Source organism: Schistocerca nitens, chromosome 1 (genome assembly GCF_023898315.1).
Source record: "Schistocerca nitens isolate TAMUIC-IGC-003100 chromosome 1, iqSchNite1.1, whole genome shotgun sequence".
Lineage (NCBI taxonomy): Eukaryota > Metazoa > Arthropoda > Insecta > Orthoptera > Acrididae > Schistocerca > Schistocerca nitens.
In genome coordinates this window covers 673,801,365-673,823,240 of record NC_064614.1, presented here as the reverse complement: position 1 = coordinate 673,823,240, position 21,876 = coordinate 673,801,365, and the positions used below count along the sequence as shown (strand labels likewise).

The 21,876-nt window shown below is 42.4% G+C and overlaps 1 protein-coding gene across 2 annotated transcripts in view; it reads left to right on the top strand.

Moving 5' to 3' along the window:
- The window catches only part of LOC126236767 (GTP-binding protein Rhes-like), a 470,896-nt gene that overhangs the window by 438,994 nt on the left and 10,026 nt on the right, over positions 1-21,876 (top strand). For both annotated transcript variants that reach the window (XM_049946341.1, XM_049946350.1), the window contains 2 exons: positions 1,589-2,012; positions 17,843-18,214. In XM_049946341.1, coding sequence (XP_049802298.1) covers positions 1,589-2,012; positions 17,843-18,214 — 796 coding nt within the window. The remainder of the gene's footprint in view (positions 1-1,588; positions 2,013-17,842; positions 18,215-21,876) is intronic.

Below are 21,876 nucleotides of genomic sequence, written 5' to 3'. Positions count from 1 at the left end.
TTTATTCCGATAAATTCTATTATGATTCAAAGATAACCTAAACACACCATTACATTTTATACAACAATTACACATGAGAAACTCCGCCCAGTGGGCATGGCTTTACATAGGTGATTCTCTATCTTATGGTCTCGTAATTATCTAACGCTACAGTGCACTTTCTGGATAGGATGGTGGATCTTTTGCTATATCTCACACTTCGACTCTCACACCCATCATCACGAAAATTTACTCCAGACCGAGCGGTACAAAAAGGAACACGCATAACCTACTGCCTCTGAACCTATCTTGCTACTCTCCCATGCAAACCACACATACTTCAATTACATGAAATACATCACACTGGCAACATAGAATACATCACAAAGAATAGTCACAACGTTAGAGTCACTTCACTTTCAGCTTTCCCACTTCAATTAGTATTCATCCCAGTTTCACACGACACTGCCCCACTTCGTAACTTTTCTTTCCTACTACTAACTCTGGAGGATATATGCACGTCTTCCTGTGCAATGCAAGCCAAGTGGCGTTGCTGGATAGACGGCTGACTCACCTTGCTTCTCTCTCAGAGTATTAGAGTTTTAAAATAGCGTCACACGCAAAGTAAAATTAAGATCATATTCGTCACACACGCAAATCCTCAACTGATACCTTGGACGAGTACTTCTCTTTGTCTTTTGTCTCACACACAGATTGAGAGTCACACAGTACTCACCACGTGGAAGTGCTCGTCTCTAATTTCAAGTCCTGCACACGCCATTTCTTAAATATTTCGAACTTATAGTACACACGCCAGTAATTCAGCTTAACTTTAGGACTCGCAAGTATTTCAACTTATTGGTACACGTGGTTTCATTGTGACTGTTAGTCACTTCCGAAGATTACTACGATCCCCTTAATATTACCTGCCTGTCATTTAATTCTCCCCCCAAAAGTTGCTGAAATAGAGAAATAATTATTCCAAACTACTCTTAAGTATTTCACATGCATACCATCTCTCCACTCTTTTGTCTTTACGGAGCACACCTAAGACAGGTCTTACCAACACAAGATCCAGCGCCAGCGTGCTGCAACATGGCCATTCTTCAGGTCATCTCGCACCTCCGCAGAGGTGGGGGAGCACCATGCTACCGTATTGGCCAGCCACATTTCAGGCGCTCAAAGCTCAGGTAAATTTCATCTCTTTGGTTCCACCAAAGGTGACCAACGGACCGTCTCAAAGATGATCATATACTGCACATTCACTATCTGCGGTTAGCAGACGACCATACATTCATTCATTTCCCAGATCTCACCAAACTGGATGTAGGGATTTATTTTGTGGGAGTACACATGTGATCAATTAAATAAATAAATTGTCATCTTTCCTACACTGGTATCCGGCTTCGGTGCATTAAGTGAAATTGAGTTATTATTACAAAAATTATTTGTTCTGACAAAAATAACTAAGAATGTTGTACCTATTTTCAATGTCGGGCGGTACTGTACCCTTTCAGTACTATTGAAGCATATTTAGACTGCGATAGTAAAATGTTCACGAGTTCATGTCTTACTCTTCACGTCTATCATAAATCGCTTTTGCTTCCAGGTCGACAAAGCGAGGCGAATCCGACACAGAAGCTACCTCGGGCGCCGGCACGAGACACAAGGTGGTGGTGATGGGCGCCGCCAAGGTGGGCAAGTCGTCCATCATCTCGCGCTTCCTGTACGGCACCTTCTCGGACAAGTACAAGCGCACGGTGGAGGAGATGCACCACGGCGAGTTCAGCGTGGCCGGCGTGCGCCTCACGCTCGATATCCTCGACACGTCCGGCGCCTACGAGTTCCCTGCCATGCGCGCCCTCTCCATCTCCTCGGCGGACGCCTTCATCCTCGTCTACGACGTGAACGACGCGGAGACGTTCGACGAAGCGCGCGTGCTGCGGGACCAGATCCTCGAGACGAAGGCGGGAACGCCGGCTCCTATTGTCGTCGTCGGCAACAAAATCGACCTCGCCGAGGAGCACCGAGAGGTGAGTCCCAGCGATCGAGAACGTGAGCTAATCTACCACCAAATTTCCTTTATTTCGGAATAATTGCATTCCCTGATGTAAGGGCAGTGTGACATATTTTATTAAATCACAAACGGTTTCGGAGCTACGAGTCCGTCTTCAAGGACTGTGTGAGGTCAAATACTATCATACCACTTGGAAATGTATAACTCAAATCGTTTGTGTTACGGTAGGCAGACAGTAGTTGAGAAGTGAGACAAAATTGTAGCCTAGTCCCCATGTTATTCGCACTGTACTTTGAACATTAAATGTCAGATGTGTGTGTGTTAAGCGGCATATGCTCGTTGTCCTGGTTCTGTGTGGCAGTAGTATGCACATTCATCCGTGGAGCACATCAGACGAGAAGCTATTTCTAATAGCTCACCTGTGACAGCATCGCGAGAAACGCAAATGGAAGGAGTTGCGTCAATCATTTCGTAATGAAAGTAGGTTTTGTCGCAACGTCAATGACGGGAATTTTCGAGAGCAACGTCGACAAGAAGGGCAACAATTACCAGTACGTATCGATAGTGACACACCGCTACTGACATCTCGTGGTAGTCGATTAGGTGCCGTCTGATCTCCACATTGCTGGGTGCAACAAAAGATAGAAGCAGTTAACATTTAACAATAAACATAAACTTTTACAGTGTGTCTAATACCCTCTCTATAGACGGAATAGAAATAAGTAACTAACAGAGTTGCCCTTGACATACGCCATAGATATCTCCATTTGTGAACCACGTGGAAAGAGATTGCACAAAGAACTAGCCACAGAATTCGAAGAAACCGTCAGGGCGCCTACATAACTAAATAGTTCCGACAAATTCTGCCGTTGACAGAACAACACAAACTCTACTAGATTCACTCAAAGTGTGCTATTTGTCGCCCTGACTGCGAATTACGTATTGGAAGCTCTCAAAAGGTCACCTGAGTGGCGTAAATGCCACAGACACAGGGAATTATCGTTTCACAAATGCGAAGACTCCTCTCCTCATCCATTTTCCATTTCAGTACAAATTTCACGATATAAGATCAATGATATACAATGATGAACGTCATGTAATGAGGGAGAGAAAATCTTAGTAAACTCAAATGTAATTAAAGCTCAAACAAAAATCTCCGCTTGTTAGCTTGATATAGAATGGAGTTGCAATGATTATAAGAGTGAAAGGTTTTGGAATAAGGGGGAGTGTCTCGTGTTGCTCGATACCATTATGAGTCCTATTCTTCGGTTGTAGTGTAACAAGCAGCCTACACTTACGCTTACTACGGCCACTGGCAGAATTAAACAAGAGGGTCCCTGAGATGAGTATATCACCACAGAGATGATCTGGTGGCACTCTCAGTACTCTGAAATTGTGTATGTCCGGAATAAGGCGTACACTGTAGACTAGTAAGACACAGAATTGCATTTTCCCTAGTTAGCATAGTCAACGAAGGAAAATTAGGAGAAAAATTTCATGTAGGCGACAGTTTAGAAGGGAGTGTCATCGACAGGATACTAAAAATCCTGATCGTTTGCGTATGAGCGCGGGGGTGCTGAGGGAGGTGGGGTCGTTTAAAGGTAATTTTTTTCATGTTATTCTCAAATATGTCGAAAACAACGGCTTCTAGTGAAAATGATTCTCAGCATAAAATTAAACTACATTAAATTTCCAACAAAAAAGATCGTTTCATTTTTTCTCTAGTACTAACAATTTCAGCATTACAGGGGATATAATATCGCAGATTATGAAAAAAGAGGTTTATGCATAAAAGTAATGTTTATTGTTAAATAAAGAAGGTTAAGAAGAAGTATTATATGTGTCTACCACATCTAAATACAATAGAACAGTAACAACGGATAATCTGTGTTCTGGGGTTCAGCAGGGTGGAAGGGGACAGTGGAGGTTAGAACTGTGAGGGAAGGTAGGTCGGTGAATTGTGGTCATGCATTTACCTCTTTCAAAGGTCTGCAAATCTGAAGAGCGAACAGGCGATATCCTACTCTCTCTATCGCACTACCTCACTAAAGGATTTTCACAAAGCTGTACCGAAGCTTCCACGGATCGCCTTATGAATGGCTGGCAAAACAGTGTGCAGAAATGCCCAGGCACATTTATTTTTCAGAAAATGGCTAAGCACTAAATGGAATACACATATGTGAGTTACTAATAATACAAACGTAAGAAACACATTGGACAGAATCTACGTAAATCTCTGCACACTGTTGTAGAGGGGTATGAAATGTACTTATTTATTAATTTAACCTGATTTGATTAGGGCCAACAGACCCTCTCTTACGTCGGAACAGGGTTTCACACATACAGTATCTTTTTTTTACATCGTAGCTACCTAAGAAATAACAGTTTGAATAGAACTAGTATTAAATTGATTTGCGTGTCTATAGCGAAAATGTGAGTAAATAATACTGACTATGAACTTACAAAGTGAATACTGGTAGTACTAATACTACTGCTGCTGCTGCTACTGATAATAACAGCAGTAATGATAGTAATGACAATAATAACAGTAATGATAGTAGCAGATGTGAAAGGAATTTATTGTTGTATAAAGTAGAAGTTTTCTGAGTTAGCGAGTTATGGAGAAATGAAATATACGGAGACTGCACCAGCTAAGAATACTCTGAAATGAGAAAGAACTGGTTGGAGAGAAGAATGTACAAAGATAACGACTGCGTCCAGGGACAGGGTAATCATTATTATTGCTTTAGCAGATATGGCATAAACTATCTTCTGAAGCTGGAGATGTTATTCAGTTCTCTAACACAATGATGGAGGTTATTCTAGAGTAAGGTTCCTGCTACTGAGAAAGAGTCCAGGGAAGTGGCTGTGCGATGAAGTGGGAAAAAAAGGATTTTGCTCTGGTGGGAACATGTGTTTCTGCCATGTTGTTCAGAGAAGAGCATTATGGTCGAGGAAAGTTGTGAGGAACAGTGTACGTTGATAACACAGTACAGGAAACAGAGAGTATGGAAATCTCTGCGATTGTCTGTTCGAACCAGGGTGAAATACGATCAAAGAGTCGAACATCACAGATATAACACACACAGGCGTTCATAACCAGTTCCAGGCGCCGTGAGCTTTCCCGAGACAGATCGCGCAGGGTAACATCACAGTAGTCAATAACTGGAAGTATAAGTGTTCGTACAAGTTTCTTTTCCAGATCAAGAGGGGTGGGCTTTTTATACTTACATAGGGGATGGAGAGATGTATGCTGAATGCATGCTTGCACACTGCAATTACGTGCTCAGTCCAATTTATATTTTCATCCATTATTACTACTACTCTCTTTGCTGAGGGAGATAAGTTGATAATTGTCACTTTTAGGGCTAACGACAGTAGGGATCCCCGATATTTCGAGCTTATGAGCCTAGAATGACCAACCAGTACCGCTTGGATTTTGGATGGGTTGAGTTTTACTGATATATGCTGCGCACATACTGATAGTGCACCCTGGTCGATATTGAGATTATTGATAGCTATCTTCGGGCTTATTGGTTTTGCACTAAGATACCACTGGAGACCACCAGCGCACATGTGGTATCTGCAGTAGGATAAAACTGATGACATCACTGACATATCACGAAAAGAGTATAGGACCTAGTACAGAACCCTGGGGGACGTTTGACACTATCTGCATCTATTGTAACTTACGGTTCTGGCCGTGAAGCATCTGGCGGGGCGTGGGGTATGAGCGAGAAATTTAAGCTGTTAAGTTTTTCAAGTGAGATGTTGAAGTCACAGGCTTCCCTGAAGTCTAAGAAGCACATGATAGTCACCGTTTGTGCATCTACGACAAGCTTCAGTTCATCTACCTTCATTAACGCAGATGCTGTGCTGCAATATTCACGGAAAGCCGATTTGTATTCGTCTAGTAGGTTGTTTGTTGTTAGGTAGTTTGTTAGCTGATCGAGTTCTACGTGTTCTAAGGCCTTGCACATTGCAGAAAAAATGCAAGCAGGTCGGTAATCAGAGGGTGCTGTGGCAACGTACTTTCTAGGTAGTGGCTTACCTAGTCCTTGTTTCCTGGTCTGAGGAAGAACACCAGCGGCTAAGGGGCAGTTGAGCATATCTGTTATAAGTGTCCACTATATGCTGATCTGATAGTAAGATGACTTTCTTGACGGTATTGCAAGTAACATGCTTTAGACAGAATTTTTCGTGGTTACAGTCGTTTACCCTCATAAAGCAATTAATGAATTTCTGTTTCCGTTGGCGGTTCAATTGTGCTTGTAGGTAACGTGAAGGACCGGTTCAGTTCTTCAATTGGGGCAATGGGATCCACTGCAGCTTTTACTTTGGCTATACCATGACGACGCATGTTTTTTCCGTAGGACAGTTGGTCTGATTCTGTTGTCGGTTAATGTATGGGCATGCTTGACGGACTCTGTTCTACTTCTGCTTGTAAAAAAATAATTTTCGGGTGTAGGGTGCAGTTTGTACGCCCGATATGTTGCGTGTCTGAGATTCATGAGCTATTTTAGCTCTTCAGTTGGCCAAGGTGCAGGTTTCCTTCTCACTCTTCCGGTCTGTAGGGGAGCATATTTGTCATACGTTGAGTAGGTTTGTTAGTAGCCCCATAATTTCTTTAGTTTATATCCGAGAACGGCATAGAAGACATCCCCCAAACTACTTCTTGCGCCTCAGTTGCAACTTCAGATAAAGTAATTTGCTTGTAGTCTCGGTATGTGGTCAGTTGTGGTTTCTTTGTGGGACTTCCTGGCGAGTACATCATCAAAATTATGTCACGGGCAGGTATGACAGGTGAAGATATTTGAGAGATACAAATTGCTCTGTTTGGGGATTTCGTTGCAAATACAAGTACATCTATGACAGTGTGACTACATTCGTATTGAAGGGTAGTTCGTATGATGATTAGCAATAAATTTGAAGAAGAAAGCATCGGCTTAAATTTCACTCTGGAAGGACTATTGCATCAATAATTTACGTTAGTGTCACCAGCTATAATTATGTGCTCGTATCTCGATTCGAGACTTGAAAGAGCAGTTTCGAGGAACCAAACCCGCCTACTTTAAGAATTTTGTTGAGGGCACATATCAATCGCTTCCTGTTAAAGGATTTGATCTATATGAACATGTATTCCATTTCGAGGACGCCTGAAGACACTTAATTTTTTGGTTAGTTTTAACATGGTATCTCCATTTACGAAATTACTTCTGCAAGACTCGTTAGAGCTTACCAGCAACCAGTTTGAGAAAGACATTGTGGCATTACTTAAACATGTGCTTACCTCAAGTTATTTCTTATTCAATGACCAGTATTTTGAACAAGTGGTCGATGTCGCCATGGGAAGTCCTCTGTCTCTCATGTTGGCCAACTATTTTATGGAAGACTTTGAGGGAAAAGCACTTCAATCGGCAAGTCTCAAACCTTCCTGCTTCTGGCGATCTGTAGACGATACTTTTGTGGTGTGGCCCCACATAATAGAGACAATATCTGTGTTTCTCCGGCATCTGAACTCGCTGCATCCTAATATACAACTCGTAATGGAAGTGGAAAAGGATGGTAATTTACCATTCCTGAACGTCATAGTCATAAGAAAAGCTGATGGTACACATGGTGTCTATCGCAAATCAATTTTTACGATACTGCGAGGCCACAAGTTACCATCACCCTGCGCATCGCCGTAGTGTCGTACGCTCTTTGGGCATAGAGCACATGTGGTCTCAGATGCCGACAGTCTACCTGGTGAGCTACAGCATCTAAGAACGGTATTTCAACAGAATGGCTATTCCGATAGGCAGGTCGCCATGCATTGCGTTCTAAGCAAATTCGAAGCAGGGACGTAAAGGGAAATCCGGAGGCACCCACTGCATCAGCGGTCTTGCCCTATTTTGGCGGCATGTCTTCAAGAATAGAAAGAACCTTCAAAAGGTACGATATCAAGTGTGTTTTCGGCCTTCTGAAATATTAAGGAGTTTATTGTGCTCGGTCAAAGACGACCTTGGCCTTAGGAAATGGGCCTGTATAAAATCCCATGTCAAATTGGAAATTGGGCAGACATGCCGAACCGTGCAAGGACGTAGCGTCCGACACCATCGTCATACACGCCTGGACAACCTGATAAATCTGCAGTAGCGGAGCATGGCCTGGACACGGGACATCGTATGCTTTACGAAAAGACTGAAATTTTATCCCCAGCATCATCTTACTGGGACCGCGCTGTTAAGGAGGCCCTACATTTCCGTACGGCGGACAATCGTATCTACAGGGATGCTGGTTTTAAACTAAGCGCCGCCTGAAATCCATCACTTGCTGCCATTAAATCAAAACAGGGACAACAAGAACTTCCGATTCATCTCGTGACACAACGCAATGCTGAGAGTTAATTAAGTCTTTAACCACAAGAGCGTCCGGCAGCACAGTCATTGCCCACAGCGCACGCGCGGGTGGCCTTTCTGCGGCTCCCAGCAGGGGGGCACCAGGAGCGCCGCTTTCCTCCAGCTACGAGCATCTTCCCGCTGTTATAATCAGTCGCGCCTTGTATCAGTAACAGCAGCAGCAACCACCACCTGATGATGTCGAGCAGTTGCATCGATGAAATATTGTGCGAGTTACACAGTACGATCCGGCGGCAAACCCGAAAAGTGTATTAGCAATATATCCGTCGGGAAAGCATGAAAAGTCACATAGTATTTCTTATTCCATCAGACATATTGGCCTTGCAACGTATGTTATGGATGTGTATTAAGTGGCTCCACTCAGCGCGTCCCACTCCACAAGTTCCAGGAGTTCCTGAATGGAAGAGATTTATGAAGTCTGCCGGTAACACAATAGAGAGAGAAGTGCATTAATTTTCTCGTCGTTCATGAATTCAACACCAAATGACTATAACATGGTTATACAGCTTTGCAGTATGCTGTCAACGATAGACAGCAGCAGGGTCTTACATTTACCAATCCAATTCCTTTCCCACGAAAATTAGACAGGTCACTGACATTACACTTATAAATTAAGCACTTATCGACCATTGTTTATAGGAACGTATTTTACATAAATGCTTACTTAATAACAGCAAATAAAAAAGTACCCCAATGATTCTTAAGGCAAGCTGTGGAAGGTTCAATATAACTTTGTGAAACACCATTTACTGACGTAGTGTGGTAGAGAGCGTGGGGAGACGCCAGCTCACTCTTATTTGCAGACTCATGAAGGAGGTAAGCGTATGACCTCAGCCCGGCGACCTACCTTCTCTCACACTTCTAACCTCCGCTGTCCCTTTCCACCCTGTTACACATCCAAAACACATTTTACCCCTTAATACGGTTCTACTACATTTAGATGTGATACGCACATCTAATACTTGTTCTTAAACCACTCTGCTTAAAATAAACATTAACTTTATACTATTAAAACGCTATTTTTAATAACCTGTGATTTTTCCATCCGCTGTAGTGCCGAAATTGTTAGTCCTAGAGAAAAACCAGAAAAAAACCTTTTGTGGGAAATCTGATGTACTGTAATTTTGTATTGGGAAGCCGTGGTTTCCGTGATGTTCCAGAGAAACGTAAGAAATTTACCTTTAAATGCCCCGCCCCCCCTCCCCCTCCCCCTCCCACTGGTCACTGGTCAGGATCTTTAGGATGTTGTTCATGACACTAACTCCAACTACTGGACAAAAATTAGTGACTACTTGATTTTTTCCCCCTGTTGACGCTTTTTCATTTTTTGTCTTCGTTGAGTGGGCTAAGTTCTTGACATGAAGTTTTCACATCTCTTCGCACTACGCACAATTATCTTGAGCCCAAATACCAGGAAATCCTTTTTTTTTAATGTAACGCTGGCATCAGTCCCTTAATGAATTATCTGTGAAATATATACATGCCTTTAAATTCTTTTTTCTTCTTTTTACTTTAGTAAAGTGATCCGATATTCAGTTCATCCCCTAATGACACATTAAAGTGAGATTTATCTGTCTTACAAGATCAGGCTCTCATCCAGAAACAACCACATCAAGTCATATCATAATTCTTAAAATAAAAACCAATCATTACAACCCTTGAGTTGGCTATTCTGAACAAGACTGTGTAGCATCTAAACCATCGCTTCCGTTGCTTACTAGTCTAAGTACGCTTCATTGACACTCTCTATTCGTCCACCTGTCACTGAATAAACAATCGGTACGAGAAGCTGATATCTTTTCCAGTATGCTGCGACAGGCTGCTGAGATATTAAGTACACTCAGCACTACCTACAACAAAAGTGATTATAAAAAACACAAGTTCCATATCGTCCTTGAGGAAATAAGGTGAGCTAGTTTGATAAGTACGTCAGTTGAGTTAATATTAGCGTTTTGTATGGTACTTGATTATAAGTAGTTATAAACTTATTTAAATTCAGTGTTACTGCTGTTTAGTATCTGTGAATGTATTGTTTCCCCTTGGTGTTGTGGTCTACCTGTGCAAAGAAACGGCAGGTTGTTTACTTTTATGCCATACGAGTTACGCTTCTTTTTATTTGCGAAGCGTCCTCACTGGCCTGTGACATGTGTTTGATGTACGCATATGACAAACGTTTTTCCAAATATATTATGATGTTACAGTTTTTTCGGTGTTTTCTTTTTGAAGGTAAGAAACCAGTTTTTGAAATGCAAGTTTCGTAAGGTTAGATTGCTGTTTGATGCTACTTACGACTTTTTGATCCCGTTAACACGTATTTGTTGCCCTGGACTTGCACCTCGCTGCATCCTGCGTACACCAGGATTTCCGTTCTCGACGTTTGAGAGCACATTTCAGCTAAACGCTTCAGTTTAAGAGTGTGTATTTTTATTTAAAAAGTCTTGATTGCTTTCTTTTACTGTTTCCAATGTTGCCAGCTGTCGCTGTGTCGATCGTCTTTTGTTTTGTATAGAAGTATCTGTATGCGTATTTGAAATATGACCGCAAACAATTGATCTCTATGCTATTTGGATGTCGAACCTCAACTGTCTGAGCGTGCCAGTCAAAGATGATCGTATTTCGTTTTTTCCGTAGCTACAACGTGGTTGATACTAAATGTCACGAGAACGAACAATGAAAATATTTTTCGAATCTGGTCCTGCGTCAGCCTATTACATAACATGCTGATGTACAGTTCAAAGTTAGAAATAAGTAAAGAATTCTTTATCGCGTACAGACCGAAATGGCGAACTACGCAGATGACAGGAACCTGCAGGCACGCCGAAGTTCTGCGCTCTGATACCAGAGTTCTACATACAGGTAGTACAAAGATCATTGCCGCAAACGCTAAAAATCGGACATCTTTATTTTCGCAGGACAACAAGGCGGGGTGACACTTATGTGTTAAAGAGAACCCAAAAACTCATAGCGAGAATCAAACAGCAATTGAACTCTACGAATCTTGAGCTCCAGAATCTCGTTTTTTTACGGGGGTGAGTCAAATGAAAACCTTAAATTTGTAATAACAAATCGAAATTTCGCGCCGTTATCCTGTAAGTTGGTAAGCATGCTACAAACAGCGTGCAGAATGGCCTGTAGGTGGCAGCATAGTGCAGATGCGCACATACCATCGCAGTATCAGTATAAAGATGGCCGCCCCACTTGCGACTTGCACCAGGGAAGAACAGCGTAGAAACTCATCGACGAATGAAGGTTCAGCACGGTGATGAATGTTTGTCACAGCAGCACGTCTACGAATGGAGTAGGAAGTTCGCAAAGGGTGTGACTTCAGTGGAAGATGCTCCTCGTCCAGGTCAGGCACAACGAGTTGGGACTCCACAGATCATTGCAGCAGTTGAAGCCATAGTAAAGGAAATCCGCCGAGTTACACGAAAGACATTGCAACATGTTTACAGATTAGTCATGGGTCAGCACACCACATTGTGCATGATGTGCTCCAGTTTCACAAAGTGTCTGCAAGGTGGATGCCACGGCAGCTGACTCCTGAAATGAGAGAACGACGTATTGATGCTTGTGGAGAACTTCTTCGGCGCTTTGAACGAAAAGGTGATAGCTTCCTTGCAAGAATCGTTACTGGGGACGAAACCTGGGTTCACTTCCACCTACTGAAAACGAAGAGAGCGAGCAAGGAATGGCGCCATTCCTCATCACCAAATCCAAAGAAATTTCCAACAGAACCGTCAGCAGAGAAGGTTATTCTGACTCTATTTTGGCATTACATGCCTAGAGGGACCACTGTCACCAGTACATCATATATAGATCTCCTAAAAAATCATCTGCGGCCTGCAATCAAATCAAAGCGATGTCGATTGCTGTCAGCAGGTGTCCTTTTGCAACATGACAATTCAAGGCCCCACATTGCCCGCACAACAGTTGCAACAATCACGGACCTGCATTTCGAGTATCTTCCTCATCCACCACACTCACCAGACCTTGCCCCAAGTGATTTGCATTTGTTTGGACCACTCAAAGACGCAATGGGAGGAAAGAAGTTCCCTTCTGATGAAGAGGTACGCCACGCGGTGCATGAGTGGTTGCGCTGACTACCAAACGAATTTTTTTGTAAAGGAATTTATGCACTTTGCAAGCGCTGAAAGACTTGCATTGAGCGTTGGGGAGATTATGTTGAAAAGTGATACAGCTTTGTACCACTTCTGCACAATAAATAATATTTAAAAAAATATTTAAGGTTTTCATTTGACTCAACAGTAGGAGTATACTAAAATAACCGTAATACTGGAGGAAACACATTTTTATAAGCATGCAACCAACATGTGTTATAGATCACTGAGGAGGCTTCGTAAATAAAGCGAAGTGAAACACGTGTGGCGTAGTAAAACAATTGAATAAAACGTTCAAATGTTTTGTGGAATGAATTGTCTAAAAGTAAGAAACAAAATAAATCAGAGGAGCATATGACGCAACGTTGTATGACGCTCGAAATCATGTACAGCAAGTGTGACTACACAGTCTACGTATTTCACCAGAGCCATATCTCTACTACTCTTTAAAGTTATATGATTCAAAGTTAACTTTGAATACTCAGTTGGCGTCCCATTTGCTATAAATGCTTCCGAGCATTATTCAAAGACGCATCAGTAGTTTATATAATCTATTTTAATTCTCACATTCAAGCAAATAATTTTAAAAAAGTTTAACCATTTCCTTTCAAACATTTTTATTTCAGAATTTTTACTTAATCTTGAGTATCAGCCGAATGTAACTTTTTATGAGTCCTTAAAATAGTTAGATGTCGAAGGGATGGACTTTTTGACATTTCGTATACATAGCTAGCAGCAACTGTTCGTGAAAGGGTGTCTCAAAAGAAAGTTTTGTTTGATGTGTCGAAATAGATGATGAAGTCTATTGACAAAATCTTTATTTAGTATTCAAATATCCAGTTTAGGAACCTGCTTCTTAATGTCATTTAAATGCAATCCAAAATGCCTGCGACCCTCATTTAAACTATGAACAAAATTTTGTGTGACGGTTCAGCATGTAGACGCAGAGATGGCGGCCACTTCGCTATGGATATTTTCTTTCAATTGCTCCAGAGAAATCTGGTTATTGACAGGTACTTTATGTTGGACATATCCCCATAGAAAAAAATCCATGAGGCTCATGTCTGGACTACACGGGGCCCACTTATGTCACCCCTCCTGGAGATCAATTTGCTAGAGCCCCGTCTTACTGAAACCATGTTTTTTGATGTTTGAAAGTTTTGCAATTCAGGCACCAAAAAATAATTTAACATCGTCACATACCGTTCCGAATTCTCTGCACGAGCTCTCTCGTCGTCGAAAAAGTATGGGCCAATTATTCCTCGGGACGACATCGCAGCCCACACATAAACTATTGGCGAATGAAGCGGTTTCTCACGGTTCTGTTTAGGATTCACTACATTCCAATAGCGATTATTTTGCTTATTGATGTGACCGTTCAGGGGAAAATGAGCCTCGTCAGAAAACAAGATGTAGTTAAGTGAAGGGCATTCAGTCACTTCATTAACGAACTGCAGCCTGTGTCTGGCATCCTGAGCTTTAATTCTTGCACCAGCTTGATTTTGTTAGGCTGCAGTTCAAGGTCTTCAGGAGAATTCGGTGAAGTGATGATCTACGCACATTTATAGAACTTCTCGATGACCTTGGTTGCCCATATTTCGAGTTGGCTAGTGTTGAACCGATCTCCTCAAACGTTTTGATCCATTTCCGGATAAGAGGAACACTGGGAGCATCATTTACATTATGCAATCGACGATCACTGCAACGTTTCCTCCCTGGTACAGTCGCCGAATAAACGTTTTTGTAAAATTCTCGCATAGAGAACGCACTGTCTGCTCCCGAGAAGCGCTGAATTCCTTTTTTTTTTTTTGTCATCAGTCTACTGACTGGTTTGATGCGGCCCGCCACGAATTCCTTTCCTGTGCTAACCTCTTCATCTCAGAGTAGCACTTGCAACCTACGTCCTCAATTATTTGCTTGACGTATTCCAATCTCTGTCTTCCTCTACAGTTTTTGCCCTCTACAGCTCCCTCTAGTACCATGGAAGTCATTCCCTCATGTCTTAGCAGATGTCCTATCATCCTGTCCCTTCTCCTTATCAGTGTTATCCACATATTCCTTTCCTCTCCGATTCTGCGTAGAACCTCCTCGTTCCTTACCTTATCAGTCCACCTAATTTTCAACATTCGTCTATAGCACCACCTCAAATCCTTCGATTCTCTTCTGTTCCGGTTTTCCCACAGTCCATGTTTTCACTACCATACAATGCTGTACTCAAGAAGTACATCCTCAGAAATTTCTTCCTCGAATTAAGGCCGGTATTTGATATTAGTAGACTTCTCTTGGCCAGAAATGCCTTTTTTGCCATAGCGAGTCTGCTTTTGATGTCCTCCTTGCTCCGTCCGTCATTGGTTATTTTACTGTCTAGGTAGCAGAATTCCTTAACTTCATTGACTTCGTGACCATCAATCCTGATGTTAAGTTTCTCGCTGTTCTCATTTCTACTACTTCTCATTACCTTCGTCTTTCTCCGATTTACTCTAAAACCATACTGTGTACTCATTAGACTGTTCATTCCGTTCAGCAGATCATTTAATTCTTCTTCACTTTCACTCAGGATAGCAATGTCATCAGCGAATCATATCATTGATATCCTTTCACCTTGTATTTTAATTCCACTCCTGAACCTTTCTTTTATTTCCATCATTGCTTCCTCGATTACAGACTGAAGAGTAGGGGCGAAAGGCTACAGCCTTGTCTTACACCCTTCTTAATACGAGCACTTCGTTCTTGATCGTCCACTCTTATTATTCCCTCTTGGTTGTTGTACATACTGTATATGACCCGTCTCTCCCTATAGCTTACCCCTACTTTTTTCAGAATCTCGAACAGCTTGCACCATTTTATATTGTCGAACGCTTTTTCCAGGTCGAAAAATCCTATGAAAGTGTCTTGAATTTCTTTAGCCTTGCTTCCATTACTAGCCGTAACGTCAGAATTGCCTCTCTCGTCCCTTTACTTTTCCTAAAGCCAAACTGATCGTCACCTAGAGCATTCTAAATTTTCTTTTCCATTCTTCTGTATATTATTCTTGTAAGCAGCTTCGATGCATGAGCTGTTAAGCTGATTGTGCGATAATTCTCGCACTTGTCAGCTCTTGCAGTCTTCGGAATTGTGTGGATGATGCTTTTCCGAAAGTCAGATGGAATGTCGCCAGACTCATATATTCTACACACCAACGTGAATAGTCGTTTTGTTGCCACTTCCCCCAATGATTTTAGAAATTCTGATGGAATGTTATCTATCCCTTCTGCCTTATTTGACCGTAAGTCCTCCAAAGCTCTTTTAAATTCCGATTCTAATACTGGATCCCCTATCTCTTCTAAATCGACTCCTGTTTCTTCTTCTATCACATCAGACAAATCTTCACCCTCATAGAGGCATTCAATGTATTCTTTCCAACTATCTGCTCTCTTCTCTGCATTTAACAGTGGAATTCCCGTTGCACTCTTAATGTTACCACCGTTGCTTTTAATGTCACCAAAGGTTGTTTTGACTTTCCTGTATGCTGAGTCTGTCCTTCCGACAATCATATCTTTTTCGATGTCTTCACATTTTTCCTGCAGCCATTTCGTCTTAGCTTCCCTGCACTTCCTATTTATTTCATTTCTCAGCAACTTGTATTTCTGTATTCCTGATTTTCCCGGAACATGTTTGTACTTCCTCCTTTCATCAATCAACTGAAGTATTTCTTCTGTTACCCGTTATTTCTTCGCAGCTACCTTCTTTGTACCTATGTTTTCCATCCAAGCTTCTGTGATGGCCCTTTTTAGAGATGTCCATTCCTCTTCAACTATACTGCCTACTGCGCTATTCCTTATTGCTGTATCTATAGCGTTAGAGAACTTCAAACGTATCTCGCCATTCCTTAGTACTTCCGTATCCCACTTCTTTGCGTATTGATTCTTCCTGACTAATGTCTTTAACTTCAGCCTACTCTTCATCACTACTATATTGTGATCTGAGTCTATATCTGCTCCTGTGTACGCCTTACAATACAGTATCTGATTTCGGAATCTCTGTCTGACCATGATGTAATCTAATTGAAATCTTCCCGTATCTCCCGGCCTTTTCCAAGTATACCTCCTCCTCTTGTGATTCTTGAACAAGGTATTCGCTGTTACTAGCTGAAACTTGTCACAGAACTCAATTAGTCTTTCTCCTCTTTCATTCCTTGTCCCAAGCCCATATTCTCCTGTAACCTTTTCTTCTACTCCTTCCCCTACAACTGCATTCCAGTCGCTCATGACTATTAGATTTTCGTCCCACTTTACATACAGCATTACCCTTTCAATATCCTCATACACTTTCTCTATCTGTTCATCTTCAGCTTGCGACGTCGGCATGTATACCTGAACTATCGTTGTCGGTGTTGGTATGCTGTCGATTCTGATTAGAACAACCCGGTCACTGAACTGTTCACAGTAACACACCCTCTGCCCTACCTTCCTATTCATAACGAATCCTACATCTGTTATACCATTTTCTGCTGAATTCCTGAGGACCAAGAAAGAGATGACGGTGCCCCCCCCTCATTCTCCTCCAATTTTTTGTGCATGCGCAGAGCTCTTCAGTTATAAACTATATTTTGGACACCCTGTATTACACTTTTTACTGAAATTAATAATTGAGTTTTTCTTATTGCCCCGATTACCCTCAAGCAGTTAAATATTCTTTGGAAAATTAAACCTCACGCTGGTCAATTTGATGCCACATCTGTACATTTACGACTCTTCATTGGGATACAAAAATTCGGAAAAAATCATTGAGTCTTTCTCTCAAATCACTAATTAAGATATTCGTAATTTGCCTCATTACAATCAATAAATTTTCTCTTGCAAAACTAGAAATTACGATGGTCAGTTTGATATTACATTTGTCCATTTCTTGCTCTTCGTTTGCGTATGAAAATTCGAATAAAAATTTGCCATGAAGTCACTAACTACGATATTCTTAATTATCATTACTTTCAAGCAATTAAATCTTTCTCTGCAAAACTAGGCCTTATTTTGGTTAATTTGATACCCCATTAGTCTATTTCCGACTCTTCGTTTGGCTGTAGTAATTCGGACAATAATCCGTTGTGTAATTTCTAGCGATCCTTTTTTCATTCCAGTCTAATTTGACCGTTTTTATTTACTTGCATATACGGATAAAATAATACACACATAAAAATGACAATATAAGTTTCTCTATCTGTCGTAATTGAGACTGAGGTGGTCTAGTGGCAATCTGTATCTGAATATGGACGTTTCACTGTACTTTGTAAAGTGTATTCGTCTCTCAAATATTTGGTACCATTTCCTGCTCCGTCTTTGCTGCGATAGGTGGAGCGCGAGACGACAGAGTCGGTGGTTACGGTGGATTGGGAGAACGGCTTTGTGGAGGCGTCGGCCAAGGACAACGTGAACATCACGGAGGTGTTCAAGGAGCTGCTGGCGCAGGCCAAGGTGAAGTACAACCTGAGCCCCGCGCTGCGGCGGCGCCGCAAGCAGTCTCTGGCGCGCCACTCCATCTCGGTGGACCAGGGCCAGCAGGAGGCGGCGGCCGCGGCGGCGGCGGCGACGGCGGCGGCGGCGGCGGCTGCGGCGGCGGCGGCGGGGGCGGCTGGCTCGCACTTCCCGTCCCCCCAGCAGCTGCAGCAGCTGCAGCAGATCCGCGAGCGCCAGGGGAAGCGCAACTCCTGCTGCATCTCGTAGGTGCGTAACGCTGCCGTCTGCTTCCCTTTCTCTTTTAAGGTGCTGCTTACCGCGCGTACTAGGTGCGCGGGGCTGTTGCACGAAGGTGGAAGAGAGAACATGAAACGGAGCAATGTCACGCATGCTTCTAGCTTGTGCTTGCGGGCCAACGTGCATTGGCGACAGCGTCTCACAATTCCAGTCTGTGAGACACGTGCAACAGTCGTATATCTGTCCGCAGTTCTATTCATTCCCTACTTTGTTTCACTACCACAGTGTGGTGAAAAATTCAGTTTTTCGGGCGCATTTAAATTTGCCTTTCCGTTTTCGGTATACCTGAGTTATGTTATGAGAATCGTATGGAATTTGTAGAGGATTATCATTATTTACTTTATACGTTTTCACAAGCTTTCAAGTGGTTAAATACCAAAGGGCTTCTAACTGCACCTAAAGCTAAAGCTTTCAGATGAGTGTTCTTCGGACATTGTCAAGTGGTGACAGGAAGTTGCTGCCTCTTGGCGAACAGCACTAATCCGACAGCTTCTTTTTCCTTTTTCTTCTCTTTCCTTTTTAGTCGTTAGTCGTCCGACTGACTTGATAAGCGCGCCACGAATTCCTCTCCTATCCCAGCCTCTTTTTCTTGTCAGAGTTTATCATGTGTTCGTTTCTTCGCCGATCGTGCGAGACACCTGCTCTCCTTTCCCTTATCAGTCCATCTAATTTTCAACTTTCTGCGTGCAAAACGGGTACTGCAATCTGCAGTCGCTGCTAATTTGATGCTGTGGTCCACATATTCCAAAATTAATAAAATGTTCCGGACTATTATGCCGTTGTCGAATGGATTTCACCTTAAAACCCAACGTTTCGTCCCTATCTTCTGAGGAAGTTTCCAAGGGGGATCGTTGTTTCTTTGAATGTCCGATTCACACCCTGGCTCGCTACTGACAGAGGTAAATCACGTTCGTCCACAAGCTTATGAGGAGCCACTTGAACGTGGTGCATTGGCGAAACCAGCTGATCGTGTGAAATAAATGACTATGATCATAGCACGGTCAAAGTGGAAAATACAATTATCTTTTAATAAATTTTTGGCTTATTGATACGTAAATATTATGAGAGTAAACAGCAGTTACGAGGGCTATTCGGAAAGTAAGATCTGATCGGTCTCGAAATCGAAAGCACAGTGAAAACCAAAAATGTTTTATTTGTAACAGTTTGCTAAGCCTTCCACCTAGCACCTAGTTTCATCAGATTTTGTAAAGTTCATAATTATTGCAGTTCCGAAGCAAACATAAATGGACGTATCACATGCACACAAAAATACTCAGTTCTTTATTACAAAATGTAAAGCAAAACTGAAAGTAGATTAAGCGGAAACGGTTTCGGGAGAATCAGTTGCAGGTTGATAATGGGGAGCATATTCAGGAAAAATAAGGTAACATTCATGGCATTCGTATATTTGGAGAAATGATTTGGTAATGTGGAAAGGAATAAAATATTTGATATCCATAGGGAATCTTCTATCAACTGCAAGAATAGAAGGGTAATCGATTCCTTCAGGTGAAACAGACAGGAGTAATAATCACTACTGAAATCATTATAAACAAATAGTCCCTTACTCAGGATATGAGCGTAGGGGAGCAGATGCAACAGATGATGGCTGATGGCTGTGAGCACTATGGGACTTAGCTTCTGAGGACATCAGTCCCCTAGAACTTAGAACGACTTAAGCCTAACTAACCTAAGGACATCACACACATCCATCCCCGAGGCAGGATTCGAACCTGCGACCGCAGCGGTCTCGCGGTTCCAGACTGTAGCGCCTAGAACCGCTCGGTCACTCCAACCGGCGCAGATGCAACAAACCTGAGCTGAGAGATAATTATGAAGAAAGAAATTCGATACCATGCGCCCTTTTCGTGATAATTAGTACTGCAGTTAGCCAACCCTACTGTTACGCGCGCAAATTCAAGCTCCCCGCTGGATATATTTAATGTCCGTTGTTCTCATATCGTACATGATAGTGCACGTGACTGCTCAGCATTTGGCTCGGATTCGATCCTTACCACCGTCCCACGTCCAATTTTTACATCTCTCTCTTCTTCCGTTTTAGGAAACCAAAACAAACACGCGTTTGTCGGCAGTTTCAACTAGCACAACGCACCGAACGAGGTGCCTCAATTGGACTAGCTTTCGGGAGGACGACGGTATCCAGATTTATGTTTTCCATGATTTTCCTAAATCGCTTCGGGCAAATGCTGGGGTGATTCCTTTGAAAAGGCACTGCTGATTTCCTTCCCCATCCTTTCCTAATCCGAGCTTGTGCACCGTCGACCGCGTTGCCCATGGGACGTTAAACGCCAGCCGTTGTGGCCGAGCAGTTCTCGGTGCTTCAGTCCGGAACCCGCTGCTACTAACGTCGCAGGTTCGAATCCTGCCTCGGGCATGGATGTGTGAGATGTACTTAGGTTAGTTAGGTTTAAGTAGTTCTAAGTCTAGGGAACTGATGACCTCAGATGTTAAGTCCCATAGTGCTCAGAGCCATTTGAACCATTTTCTGGATGTTAAACACTAATCTTTTCCTCTAACAGACCGCTTGAATACGCGTGTGCAACGGTCTGATTATCTAACTTCAATGTTAATTAACTTGGGAAAGGCGGAACGTGTCGAATTTCGTTCCTCATCAGCTATTTCGCAGTACAGCCTACCCTGAAACACCCTTACAAGGTTTTCAGACTGTTTATGACCACCCTGTTTAGAGATTGTAATCGGTGATGAATTTTTGAAATTCAACTTTGAACTTAGCCATTCGTCTTTACTTAACACCTTCTGTGAGTTGCATTCTAGCAGCTCCCAGATATAGAAGTGCGAAACCAGAATTTGGTTGCAATTATTACATTTTTTGTTTGAATCTGCTAAACAATATTTTATTCAAAACAATCTCCATTGCTATTTGAACATTTCTCTCACCCCTCCAGCAGGCTATGAATCTCACGCCAGAAAAACAGTTCTTTCTTTGAAGCGAAGCCGTCAGAGGGTCATTTTTGTACATTTTCATACGAACTGAAGCGTTGTTCACCGACAGCGTGTCCCAGTGATGCGAACAGATGATAGTCGGACGGAGCCAAGTCTGGAGAATAAGCAGCAAACCCTAGTATTTCCCAATTGAACGCCTCGGTCGTTTCCCGGACCCGTTTTGCTGTGTGTGATAGGACGTTATCATGGAGCAATATGACTTTGCGTTGCCCTTTTCCATATTCCGGTCGTTTTTCAAGTAATGCTCGATTTAAATCGATCATTTGCTGTTGGTAGCCATCAGTGCTAACGATTTCACCAGATTAGTAGCTCATAATAGATGACACCCTTCTGATCCCATCAAACACAGAGCACTATTGTCTTCTTTCCAAAGCGATTTGGTCTTGCAGTGGATGTCAATGGTTTGACTGGATTCACCCACGACTATTCGATGGAGAAACGACTTTCTTTTGTACCTGGAGAGCAACATTTCACAAGTGGTCTTTAGATTTGCTTGCTGTCTTTCCTTCAGTTCATGCGGAACCCATTTTCCCACTTTCTGCACCTTTCCCATAGCTTTCAACCGAAGAGAAATGGCTTTCTACGTTACATTCAATTGTTCCCCGAGTTCCTGTTGAGTCTGAGTATCACCTTCATCCAGTAAGGCC